General features: G+C 41.0%; 1 protein-coding gene across 1 annotated transcript in view; it reads right to left on the bottom strand.

Annotated features, from left to right (window-relative positions):
* Positions 1-232: 232 nt before the first annotated feature.
* LOC119657480 overlaps positions 233-12,963 on the bottom strand; it is a 589,953-nt gene continuing 577,222 nt past the window's right edge. Inside the window, exon 6 of the mRNA XM_038064400.1 lies at positions 233-12,752. Within this exon, the coding sequence (XP_037920328.1) occupies positions 10,420-12,752 (2,333 nt within the window). The 3' untranslated portion in view covers positions 233-10,419. The remainder of the gene's footprint in view (positions 12,753-12,963) is intronic.

Genomic DNA, 12,963 nt, shown 5'->3' with positions numbered 1-12,963 from the left:
ATCTAAAAACCGTAGAACTTTTTTCCATTCGTCACGTAGGAATACTGCATTGCAGGGTTGCCTTGCATTATAATGAGTTCCCATTTTCCAGAAAGTACATTAAAACTTATCCTAAATCAAAGAAACCAACAAGTTGTGGATAAAAATTCATCTCAATATTCTGGTTCCTGACGTATGTCATACGTCACATCAAGGCTCTCATGACCTGGAAATCTTGAGTGAAAAACCTGAGTTAAAATTTTCCAAGTTATTTATTCAAATCGGGGTTTCAGTTTTATTACTTTTCTACACGGTCTCTTAGAAGTTTAGTATTTCTTTCTTACATAGAAAAAAAGCAATAGTAAAGGAACGAAATATATGTGTATCCATACTCCTACATATATAAAAAAATTAGAGTTTTTATTCTAAACACTGAATCTTTTACTTTAAAATTCTATCTGAAATGATTGGAATGACCGAATTTCTCCACAAATAATAAACATTTCTCATCAATTTCAATGGCAGGTACTAATACTCTTAAAAGATTTCTCTCATTTTTGAAGATTTGGATTTGACTATAATTCAAATTTAAAGATTTTTCTTACAGAATCGTTCTTGTAAATACACTCTTCAATTAATTTAAGTTTCGTGTAAGTTTAATTTTGATTAAATTTCTTCATTTCTAAAATGGCTGGTCCCAATAACATTGGGTCGTGTGTTCAGATTTTTCCACTGTATTACTTTATTTGGGTTTTTCCATGGTTTCATGGGTCATGGCTCATGGGTCCTCTACTTACTATTTTAATCGTGTTCCATTCTCATCTAAACGGGTTCAGTTTTCATTTCTCATGCTAAAATCATTTATTCAAATTTACATTTCACTATATGATACAGTTATATATTACAAATTTCACTTTTAGGTTCTTTAATGTAAAGTTAGAAACTACGGTTTACTGAATGCGTAATTTGTTTTATAATTCTCTATCTAGTTTGATGTTTAAATAAGTTTTGATTGAATGTTTTTATTAGTTTTTTACAATTTTATATAAAAGTCCTATTTTTACATTCTTAATATGCGATTATGGAATTTAGCTCTTACGTATTGACCTTCCGTAGATACAAACTGACTTTGCCATTTACATAAAGTGTTAAATTTACATAAAATGTTACGGTAATGTCTATGACACTAAGTGTACGGAATGACGGATCCAACATTCATAATCTTGGATTCCCTTAATTAAAATAGAAAAGTTCCTGGACAAAATCACAAACTGAACTGTAATGGTTGGTTTTTGGTGTTCTCCAGAGTTCTCCTTTATTTTCATTCTAAATACAACAGTTCCGAGACTATAAACCACTAAATTTCCAATCTCCGGTACGTTGATTTGATTCAATGCGACAAAGGACAACGTCATAAAATGTCCTACCTGTTTGCTCTTATATTAGAAGCTGCGGGGTTTTTGTTGCTATGTTACGCCAAACAGAATGTGTTATCATTCCGGATATTGGATCACAGTATTCATCTTTTAGACAAATTAGATTACATTGTAATCGTAATGATACACCTATATCAAGTTACCATCACTGAAGATTTCAGTCAGAACCTTCTTAAGAATCGAAAAACTGTCTTCCGGCAACTAAATAATTCTCTAACTTCTTCGTATTTTAGCAATAAATTTAAGAAGGAACGAAGCGACACCCCAAAGACTCCTTGTTTCTGGTTGTTTTCATCTGAAGGGCTACTTCCAACAAAACTGTGTTCCGGTTTCATTTTTTACCAATTATGGTCCCCTCGGACACCACCGTGGCGGGATAGCCTGTAGTAATTCACTGAGGGTATCTAAAACATGGACATGAAAGTCATGACTCTCGAGATAATAATATGTCACGGATTTCGCATCCAGCCACGTCTTTGAGCAATCAAGTCACAACCGACACGCGGATTTTGGAGGCCTCCCCAGATTCATGCTCCCCACAGGGACAGACTGTAGTAGAGAGGGTCCCCATTGGTGGAAAGCCTGCGTTAAATGTCTACAGCGCGCTCAATCAGAAAGGAGAGTCCAGCAACTTCCATAATGCGAAAAGCTGCAAACCTTACTACGTCGAGTGTGGTCGTAGCACTGTTGCCTAATTCTTCCAGAAAATGGAATAGGAAGGCTTGGCAAACGGAAACTTTGACCGCAAAGGAGAGTGAACTACAGGCCAATTCTTGCTAATCAGAACTTTCTCTTCCGCCTGTACCAGAAAAGACGGAAGAAAACGCAACTGGTTTCATACTGGTATGTGGGAATAGATCAATGCAGAGCGGACACCGAAATCCAGGGAACATTTTCAACAGTAGCGGAGGGCACTGCCAAAGAAAACGATGTCTCTTGGCAATGATGGGCAATGCAATCAGGGAAATCAGACGCAAGGAATGGGAACTACCGGCGAAAGTTAGGGATAAGCTGGTAACCCCCGTGAGACTTTCCATTTAACGTCGGTTATCCAGTACATGACTATACTTATGTATGCCTAAAAACATAAGGGCCAATCAAATTAATCTCCAACATGTGAAAATCTCTCCCATTCTACTGACAACAAGTCTAGCAAAAGACAAGATTGCCCTTATATCGTGCTGCTACAAAAGCCATGGACTCAACTTAACAAAATCTATTGAACAAGTAAAGGAGACTAGGATCTTCTCTGATGAGAAATTCTCAAGACGTAGGGCCTGTGGTTGATATCATCTTTATTAGAAACAAAAATGCTGAGATTATTCTGTGCCCTGGGTCATGCCACAGTAATTTGACAGTGCCCGGTTAACGAAAAAAGCGCATCATAGCTGTCAAGTGCTTTTGAACTCCTAATGCGAACCCCCATTCTTCGGGGCAAAAGCAAATGCTGGCCTCGTCACTTGGAACAAAGTTTGGTGAGGAGTGAAGTAACTGACCCAGCAAATTATACTTCGAAGCTGGCCGAGGTCTCTCCGTCGCACCACCATAACTTAGAATTTAGCTTGAAAGTTGCTGCCGACCGGAAAGGCGTAATTCTAAGAAAGTGGATTGTGGAAATTCAATGAGCTTTATGGTAATAAATAGCGGGTTACAGGCGGTTAAGAAATGCTTTGGCGATAGAAGCACAATTGGAAACTCTGAGTCGTACACTTTTAGGATTCTTTGAAGAGGCTTGTCCTATTACATAAGGCAAACGCTGTAAAACGGTACGCTGTTGAAACCGAGCGCTGCAAAAACTCAGGAAATCAACCAAATAACTACTGAAACGTGCAGATGAAAGCAATAAGAACGAAGATAGGTTAAACTTTAGAAATTCACAGTGTGAATATAAGAGGCTCGCGAGAATTTCAAAACAAGACTCCCTCATAGCGTTCTGTGGGCAAGTGTGAGATGAATAAGAGACATCAAGGCTGTGCAGAGTCCTCGAAATGGATGAGTCGTCAAAGGTGGACTCTCTGAAAAACCCAATGGAGCTTCCATGAACTCCAAGGGTGAGTCAATGGAAGTGCAAGTGGCAGAGAGGCAATTAGCCTAGTTTCTGCAAAACTTTTAACATGAAAGTGTTGCAAGAGTGACTAGGACACTGCGAGAGTAGTTGCTACTCGTGAAAACCAAGATTTGCTATACTATCCTTTAAGTATTTGAAAGTACCTGGCATGGATCACATTTATCAAGCGATACTAATGGGGGCATAAAGTAGCAAGAACTGCTTGTAGGATATATTTATGCAGTATGTCCTGCTCTGGGCAACGGGTCTATCTTTTGACAAAAGTTTGCGGTACTTTTGATACCGAAGCCTGGCAACTGTTCAAACCTAATGAAATCAGTTTTACATTCCCCCTGAAATGTCTTGAAAAACTGATTGAACTTCACTTTTCCACGGAGGCTCTAAATGAAAACCAACATGGTTACCACGGTAAAAAGTCCTGTGAGTCTGCTTTTCATTCCTTTGTTTCAAAGATAGAGGACGTAACTCTGAAAGGTTACTACCCGGTGGGAGTGTTCGTGGACATTGAAGAGGCTTTTGATTGTGCGCCTCCAAAAAAACTTTGTAATGCCGACAGAGATTGCTATCCTCTGTAGAGGATGTTAATTCTGCTCAAGCTTATGCGGTTGTCGTGCCTGGGCTAGCTGTTCGTCGGTGTAACAGCCTGTACGGTCCTCCGTTTTGGAGACTAATTTGTTTAAGTCACGGAAAGCGGTATAAGTAAAGTCGAATCCATGTATCACGTAAAAGAGATGAAAAACCAAGTCCCTTTTCCCTTTCTAAAAAATCGTATTTTTACGCGAAAATGAATTTTCCTTCTATTGGACAGTTTTATTATTGAAATTTACAAGCATGAAAACCGGTATCTACTTTAGAAGATACTAAGTTATCCTCAAAAATAGAGAAAGCTGGAGCAAATCATGATGACCGGTGGCTCAAATTTGCAAATTTAATGCCGATAGAAGCGCATTGCAAGAATATCCTGGGTAAAACATCTTTCCTGAGGAAAAAGCAACTATAGCAAATAATTCAGCCGCTATCCAGTAATCAATATGTTTGAAATTGGTTTTCCTTGTCTTTAAAAATATGGACTAAAGCTATAATCTCTACCTTAGCCTCATAAACATTTATGCCCCTACAAAAGAGACCTAATGAAGAATAATACCTTCCCCGCGGGCGATAAAAAAAACCTTAAAGGCATGATTAATTAACTCTGTATACCTCGGGTACCTTGGATTTCAATTGAGACTCTTCTCCAGGCGACTAGTCAGGATAGACATTTTTCTTGGATTATTCTTGAGATCAATACATTAGACGCCAAATTAAATAACAAACGAATAACCATGGGTGGTGTCGTGCTCTGATTGTTAATGGTGGACGAAATTCTGCAGATAGGATAGATAGATGAAATTTTGGCGGAGATTCCGGGTGCTAGCTTAAATGGGAAACCAAAGATGGAACTGATGGCTGAAAAGGCCTATATTCTACGCCTGCGGGAAAATTTTTGTAAGTAAAAGAGATCTTTGGGGAAGGATACTCTTCTTTGTACGTGCTTAGCTATGTTTCGTCTTATCCAGCAAGAAAAACAATAGAACCAATGTTAATATGATTCCGAGAACTCCTTGTGCAGGTGTTTTAGAACCTCTTACCCGTCTTACCCGGCGGTTGCTCTTGTATCCCAGCAGGTTCCGCATCCTTGTATCCACATTAAATATATTGCGGGGTGCATCGGAATACAATTCCAGCACGCTATATACGCAGCGTGCTGGTTCCATGCCCAGATGAAAGAGGAGGGTTTGAGGCAACGGACTTTGTACTATCCTCAGTAAAACAAAACTGAAATGCTGGTATTAGGGAAAGTATAAGTAAATAGTTGGAGTTTTCCCACTATGCTAAATCCTACCTGATCTCCCTTGGTGACAGATCCCGCCACAGGTCGACCAAGAAAATATATCCAATGTCGTTGACGGTGTTGAGACATCCAAAGTCTTAAAGAAATCTCAGGGTGTTCACCTCTGTCACCGCGGCAGGACCTGACTCCTGTCCTATCGAGAAACGGGAAAGGGTTTTTGATGCAAAGTTGGCGTAAGGACGTAAGTAAATTAGTCCGAGCAAAACAAATACGTGTCTGCACGCTAAACATTTGCACCCTCAACGGAATGATCGAGAAACTCGCAAAAGCCCTTCGCTTCGAAAAAGGCGCGTTGATATCTGCACTCTGCAGGAAACCCGATGGTCCAATGCCGAAAGCTGCGACTCAGAACACGAACGCGGTCAAAATGGCTATAAACTTCTCTATTTTGAAAGTCCACCCACTCAATACGGTGTTGGCCTTTGTCATCTCTGAGGGTTTCCGTGATGCCATTAAAGAAGCTCCCTATATTACCAGCTGATCTTACGATTTATTTCGTCACCGCATACCCGCCGTAGACAGGTCGACCCAACGCCTAGAAAGATACCTTCTGGCACCTACTTGACACAAAGATCTGTAACGTGTTCGCTGATGACTATTTCTTCATTGCGGGTGATCTTAATTGTCCTGTGGTTTAAAAGGCACGCGGCAAGAAGTGCCATGAGGGAGAAAGATTTGGAACACGCTCTCAAGGTAGCCATTGTTTAGTCGGTATTACGGACTCTTACGACCTTGTATTTGTCAACACATGGTTGATCAAACAATTGGCTCATCTTCGTACCCTTTATAGCGGAATCAAAAAAACGCAAACAGACTATATTTTCATAAGACGCAGTGACTACAAAGCTATTCCCTATAAGACCAACGCACCTCAACATTGGCCGTTGATCACGAATCAAACCACCGACAAAACAGTGTGAGGAATGCGCTGGCGCACCGCAAATTAAATGGTGGTGATTCCGTGAGAATAAGGAAGAAATTATCTCACTTACGCGATTACTAACCGTTACGAATGTGGAAGAATCGTAGAACGAACTTAAAGACACAATCCACAAAGCAGCCTATGAAAGTTTCGGGGTCACTAAAACAGGTAATAGGGTCATCAACCAAGATACTTGGCTGGGAGTGATCATGTTCAAAAGGAGGTCCGTGAAAAGAAACGCTTCCACCTCAAATTTCTCGACGATAAAGTGCTGGTCAATTGGCAAATTTACAAGAATGCCAATCAGCAAGCAAAGAAAGAAACCACTGTTACCCGAGCGATCCACTACAAAGATCTTTGCGGTAAACTTAAAACTTAGGACGGTGAGAGAGATTTGTATTGAGTTGTCAGAAACCGACAGGAACTCACACAGCATATGGAACACTTCTATTGCGTTAATGACAAGAACGCTACTTTGCTTACAGAACGATAAGCCGCGACGGATAGACGGCGAGAATATTTGGAGCAGATTTCAATGAAAGAATTTGGTCATCCTCCACTTCAGCAAACAATAAAACGAATGAAATTGGAGAAAGCAACGGGACCTGATCAAATCGCTTATGTGCTCTGAAAAGTAAAAAGCTGGTACTTACCGTGGCTTACAGAATTCTTGTATTGGATAATTCAGGAGGGTAGAACGCTATTTGACTGGTAAGAAAGCACAACAATTTCAATATGGAAAAAGAAAGGTAGTCCAGAAGAATAATGAAATTATCGATCTATTATAGTTGTTGCCACATACGATGCAGATTTTTTAATGCATTCTTCACAACCACATTCGTGGGGTTTTCAAGAAGTGCTTTACCACTGACGCAATACACACTGCGTGACTATTCTTCGAGAAACACCGTAAGAAATTTTTTGAGTTTTTGCTGATCGATCCCCATAAAATAGGCACTGACAGTGACCTGCCCAGAACCGACCCGTTTTAATATCTCGGGTCAATGCTATTAGCCAATGGTGAACTGCGCTATGAAATTGCTTCATGCACAAGCGCAGCCTGAATGAAGTGGCGTTCCATAACTGGCGTTCTTTGTGATGGATGTATCAACGGACGTTTCAGATCCAAAATTTACCGCAGTGTTGTCTGCCCAGTCGGCCTCTTTGGTTCTTAATGTGAATGAACGCCGTCTCGCGGCAATGGAGGCGAAGATGTTGCGTTGAACTAGTGCCGTAACATGCCTTCATCAAATTCGAAATGAGGATATCCTCGATCAATGTAGAGTTTTACGGATCGTGGAAAAATTGCGAGACAGGCGTTTTCGATGGTATGATCACATGATTCGTGTTAACGAGAACAGTGAAGCTTTAGATGGTGATTTGAAAGACTCAAAACTTCATTTAGATCAGGTTTCGATAGAACAAAATGACGCAATCGGGAACGACGAGCCAACTCCGAACGGGACAAAGGCTAAAGAAAAGGAAGAAGACTACTATCAGACTACATGAGCCCGGATGTTGGACAGGACCATATGGCCCTCGTTAGATCCTAGATGAAGTATCTCGGAAACTCTGGGTAGAGTCAATGCCACACGAAAGACGAGCTTCGCGAGAAATTTTCCTGCGAGTTTGAACCAGGGTAGGGTAGAAAATCGGTGACGTGTTGCAAGGTTGTGGCACACAATTTTTCATAGAAGAATTAAAGATGTTCTGTGGAATCGGTGAGGAAACTTGCTACTTTACGCACAATGGAACCGAGTTGCACAATTCACCTGCGCCACGTCGCGGACGATTTGACTCTCTGATAACAATAATCGATTGCGAAAATGTTTGTGCCAGACGCGCGCAAATGCATACAGAATTACAGTGGGTCGCACGCGGCACCGGCTAATCTGCGACCATGCCGCTATACTTGGCATACCCTACAATTTACATGCCGAAGTTGCCCTGGCTAGAACCAGGCTACACATACAGGATAACCTATCCTTTGAGGAAAGAAATTTCTGTGGCTCAATTGGCCTAGGCTAGGCTAATAGGGCACAGTGGTCACTGATACATACTTATCCTATTCCTATTAGTTCAAGAACTGGTTACATGGAAATTTAATGCCTCGTTCCACGAACAATTTTACCTGGAAGGGGTTGGATTGTTGCCACTGAAGCAACAGCCCGACAGTCATATACTGGAAGACTAAGGCGTAGGCGGGTTTCACTACTGTTAAGTTTCATTAAAAAACGTGACATCTTGCACGGTTGAATTTTTGCATAGATATCTAGCAAACAAACACAGATACACAAATAAAAGGTTGCCAGACGGCTGATATCACATAATGTTACACCTCATAAGGAAAAATTACTTTAAGACTTACTGAAAGTCTTTAATTCACTTAAATTGAATGAATAAGGCGGTCGTTACTTAGCTTAAGCATTGTCGGGTATTGTAGTACTATGGCGGAGGAGCTGACATTTTAGCTTAAGCATTGTCGGGTATTGTAGTACTATGGCAGAGGAGCTGACATTTTCATTTTCGCTTTCTACCTTTCTTATGATACTAAAAACTTTTGGAGAAATTTATTATTATTAAAAAATGAATAGTTGCCAAAACTACCTTTTTTGAGTAACTTTGCTTCTTCTATTGTTCAGCTGTGCGATTGGGGATGCGAAGTAGATGTGGGGAAAAATAAGAGCAACTGGACACAGTACTCACTAAACAAACTTTTCGCCAAAAAGCGAATTGGAAACGGTGATTTAGTGAAATTTCTCACGTCAGTAAAACAAAAAGCTGCTCATACCTGAAGCACCCAGCTTTTAGTTTCCCGACTTTTTTGGAAGAGATGCCGCGCTGCTATTTTATTTTCAAAAATATAAAAAAAAATAATGCACTTCTGGGCATGCCCTTTTTTGTACACAAGCCCCATTATGAATAAATCTTTTAATTTTTTTGTAAGAAGTTACGAAAAAAGCTATTTCGTTTACCGCTTATAAGGTAAAAACAAAGGAAAAGAAAATGACAGACATCTACGGTGCAATCCGAATTGAGCTCGGTCATCAATGCCAAGGCAATGTCAATATTAATAATTCCACCAATCTTACTTTCCAAACTGTCTCTAAAAAAACATTTGAAATTTAGTGTTGAGTTGAAAAATGGGAGTGAGAAATGCACCCCAAGGTAGCATAGCAATCCCCTTGTCAATTTTTAGACCCATTAAATGGGATCTAACGACTCCCATGCGGTGTTTCAGGGCTATCGTACCCGAGGTGAAACTCCTAATCCATAAAGAAGTTTTGAGTACTCGAGGAAGATCCTTCCTGCTTGCAAGTAATAGTGCGAATTCTACTTACAAATTAAGGCGCATCCTTCCAGTGAACAATAATTACAACAATTGCGATGATCATTGAGTAAATGACAGATGGCTGTCCTGCATATTGAGGAATACAAAAAAAGGCAGAAGAGACCATTTTATCATCTGAATAATTCCCAGCTATTTCAAGACTCAGTCATACGAAATCGGCACAAAATTAAGCTTTGGCCTGAGGATCTCATCACAATCGCTCAACTCGATTCCTTTCTCATTTTAAATGCTAATGCATAAATACCTATCACTTACTCATTAAAGATTTCCCCCCAATTGTACAATCGGGCAGGATTCCTGACAAAATATGTAATCCGAAAAAGATGTTACTTCCAAATTTAGACAGGATCCACGTAAAAAATGTATACCTTTCACCATATGTGTACTAATTGCAAGGAATTCGAGTCACGTCCTTAACACATCTAAACTGAAGCTCCTACTTTAAGACTTTCATGCTCTCATGCATACTTCCTCGTCAGCATTTTATGACGCAACGGAGAGAACACCAGCAACCTCCAAGTGATTTATATGCGGCACTTAAACTAATAATTAAATCATTTAACAGTGAAATCAATCATCCCTATCTACCCGGGCAGATATTTACAACCGCAACTGGGAAGTGCTCCCCGAAAAATCCGGCTCCGTCTCCGTCTCCAATCGAATTCAATTCGTAAACTCCTGCATTCTACAAGCTCGTGGCAAAGGGAAACTATCTTCTATCTTTATCTTAATTACTTTGAAAAGTTTATGAAGAATTATGGCACATTATTTTTAAAGCGAAACAAAGTCACTACCACCGGATTGTAAAGTTTCCGCTGTATGTGTGTTACTTGCAGTGGCCGAAGAGGTCGTAGAAGGCGATTGAATGCTAGAGGGATGTTTCGTTTGGGTCTGTTTAAATGTTTTTAATGTATTTACAGTTTCATTAAACAGAGTCTCGTTCTCCATGCGCTCCTCGTCGGGCAGGGACAATGTTGAGTTCCCGCTGGCGGTTATCCTCCGTCCCATATTATCGTACTTCAGACAAGACGACGACATGGGAGTGTTGTTACTGCATTGCCGAATCGTTGTCGTTTCCGGGATTGTGCCCATGTTTCCGGTTGGGAGGTCGTCCTTGCTGTAGGGGTGAGGTTGTGCTCTTATGCAATTTATACAAGTACTTGTTGATGAGGATGGCTTCTTATCGTTCGATGTTTGAGAATTTAATGTGTTGTACATTGCTGATGCAGTTGTCGTATCTAAGTTATGATAACTAACAATTTCATCGTGCGGATATAGGGTGGTGGCCGTATCCTTTTTGAGGATGCCTCTTCTCTGCTGATTGCGGGGCAGGGTGGCGAACGAAGAGACATTTACAGGTAGCATTGTGCTGCTGCTACTGCTGTCAACCCGCTTCGGTATGTTCAAGAGATCCGGGTAAATGTTAATTTCGGAACTATCTAGCATGTCCTGTGTCACGGAGACAGATATAAATATATTGCCATAGGGTGGCTGGCCGACGACATTTGAACAGAATTCGGGTGGTGGTGGAAATACGCCAACGTTCAGGGGGAATTCCTCGTGTTGAACCATATTCCCACCACCACCGAGACTAGCCGTCCCACCGACTGCTCCTGCTAGGGCGGCTGCTGCGCCACTTGAGCCCGCACCTAGCCCCATGCCACTGGGACCGCAGTTCATATTTGATACGGCACCGACAGAGGCAGCATTCCGGTTCTCAACAGTTATCTCAATTGGCTCGAATGCCATCACCGACTCGGTTTTGTTCAGTGAGGACGTCGTCGTATTATTATCGATACCACAGCTATCCTGGCGGTCGTTAGTGGTTGTAATGCTCAAGTCCAGGAGTTTCTTCTCTTGATCGTTAAAGCTCACGCTGCCTTTAATATTTTTGTTATGATGTCGACGTCTTCTCGTCCTCTTGCACAAGCAGACAACAAATGACAGCAGAATCAGAAGAAAAACTGTCCCAAATGTGCCCATTATGAGCCCGAAATACCAAAAGGTTTCTGGTGTTTTGACGAGCACATGTTGCACGATTTCTGTTAGGTAAATGCTAATGTTTTGGCTGGCAAAACCCACTGAATTTTGGGCTGAACACGAGTAGGTGCCGGCATCGAGGCTAGTCATATTGAAAACAGTCAAATTGTTCCATATTTTATCGCTCGAGATGATTTCCTCGTCGAATAAAACGTTATCGTTGTCGAAAGCTTTGCCATTGAGCTCCCACGTGACAACTGGCAGGGGATCTCCCAGCACTAAGCAGCTGAACGTCGTGTTACTCCCAATGTCGATATTCTGCACGTCTTCGTTGCTAAAAATTTCAACTTTTGGCATGCAGCCAAATTGCTCATCGTCAATATTTTCCCACTGTTTGTCTTTGTGATGGAATGGACCCTTGCAGGTGAGGCTGACGCTGTTCAATTTGCTCCTGACGTACCAGCTGCGAAACTTTCTCAGCCGGCAGTCACAAAGCCAAGGGTTCTCATCCAAAATTAAAGTTTTCAGATTCGTCATGTGCTGGAAAACGTATTCTGATAAATTTTCCAGTAGATTGTTCTTCAAATATAGAAACTCCAGCAAATTTAAGTTGGCAAATGCCATCGGATCAATGAATCGTATCAGGCAGTCGTGTAAATCCAGCGTCCTCAGATGCGGCAGAATAGGAAACTGATACGCTATAAGCCTTTTCAGCGGATTCCCGTTCAAGTACAATATTCGCAACCTGTCATTTCCACTGAACGTTTCCTTATCGAGCATTTCAATTTTGTTGTCACTCAAATCAATTTCAATAAGGATTTTCAGATTTTTAAATGACTCCTTGTGTATATATTGGATCTCGGACTTTTTCAAGTAGATTCGCTGCAAATTCACGAGGCCCAGCGACGTGAACTCTTCCCTGTTCAAATAGGGGATATAGTTGTCGCTTAGAACGAGCACTTGAATCTCGGTACTAAGGGTTGTTGGAATGGTCGTCAAGTGTAGAGAACTGCAAATTGCTGATTTTTTGCCACTTGTCCATTTGCATGTGCAATTTACGGTTGAACAGGATGCGGTCCAATCGTCACCGAGTGTCGCAGGAGACAGGATTAGAAGGAGTGTAACTGTGGATAGAAGAGAGAGAAAAAGTTTATAAGGTAATGTGGAAAGTTATTCGTCAAATAGTTAAGTATCCCGTGACCTTTTTGATTCGGTGACGAAATTATAATCGAAAATTATCGGTATGGCAAGATCTTAGAGGAGAAAAGGCGAATCGGCTAAATGCGATTTAGATGGAGCCAGGATAAAAGTCTTTAGTTTTTACAGGAATTCGTT

The sequence above is a fragment of the Hermetia illucens genome, chromosome 5, assembly GCF_905115235.1.
Source record: "Hermetia illucens chromosome 5, iHerIll2.2.curated.20191125, whole genome shotgun sequence".
In the NCBI taxonomy this organism is placed as follows: Eukaryota; Metazoa; Arthropoda; class Insecta; order Diptera; family Stratiomyidae; genus Hermetia; species Hermetia illucens.
This window is presented reverse-complemented; position numbering and strand designations above follow the sequence as displayed.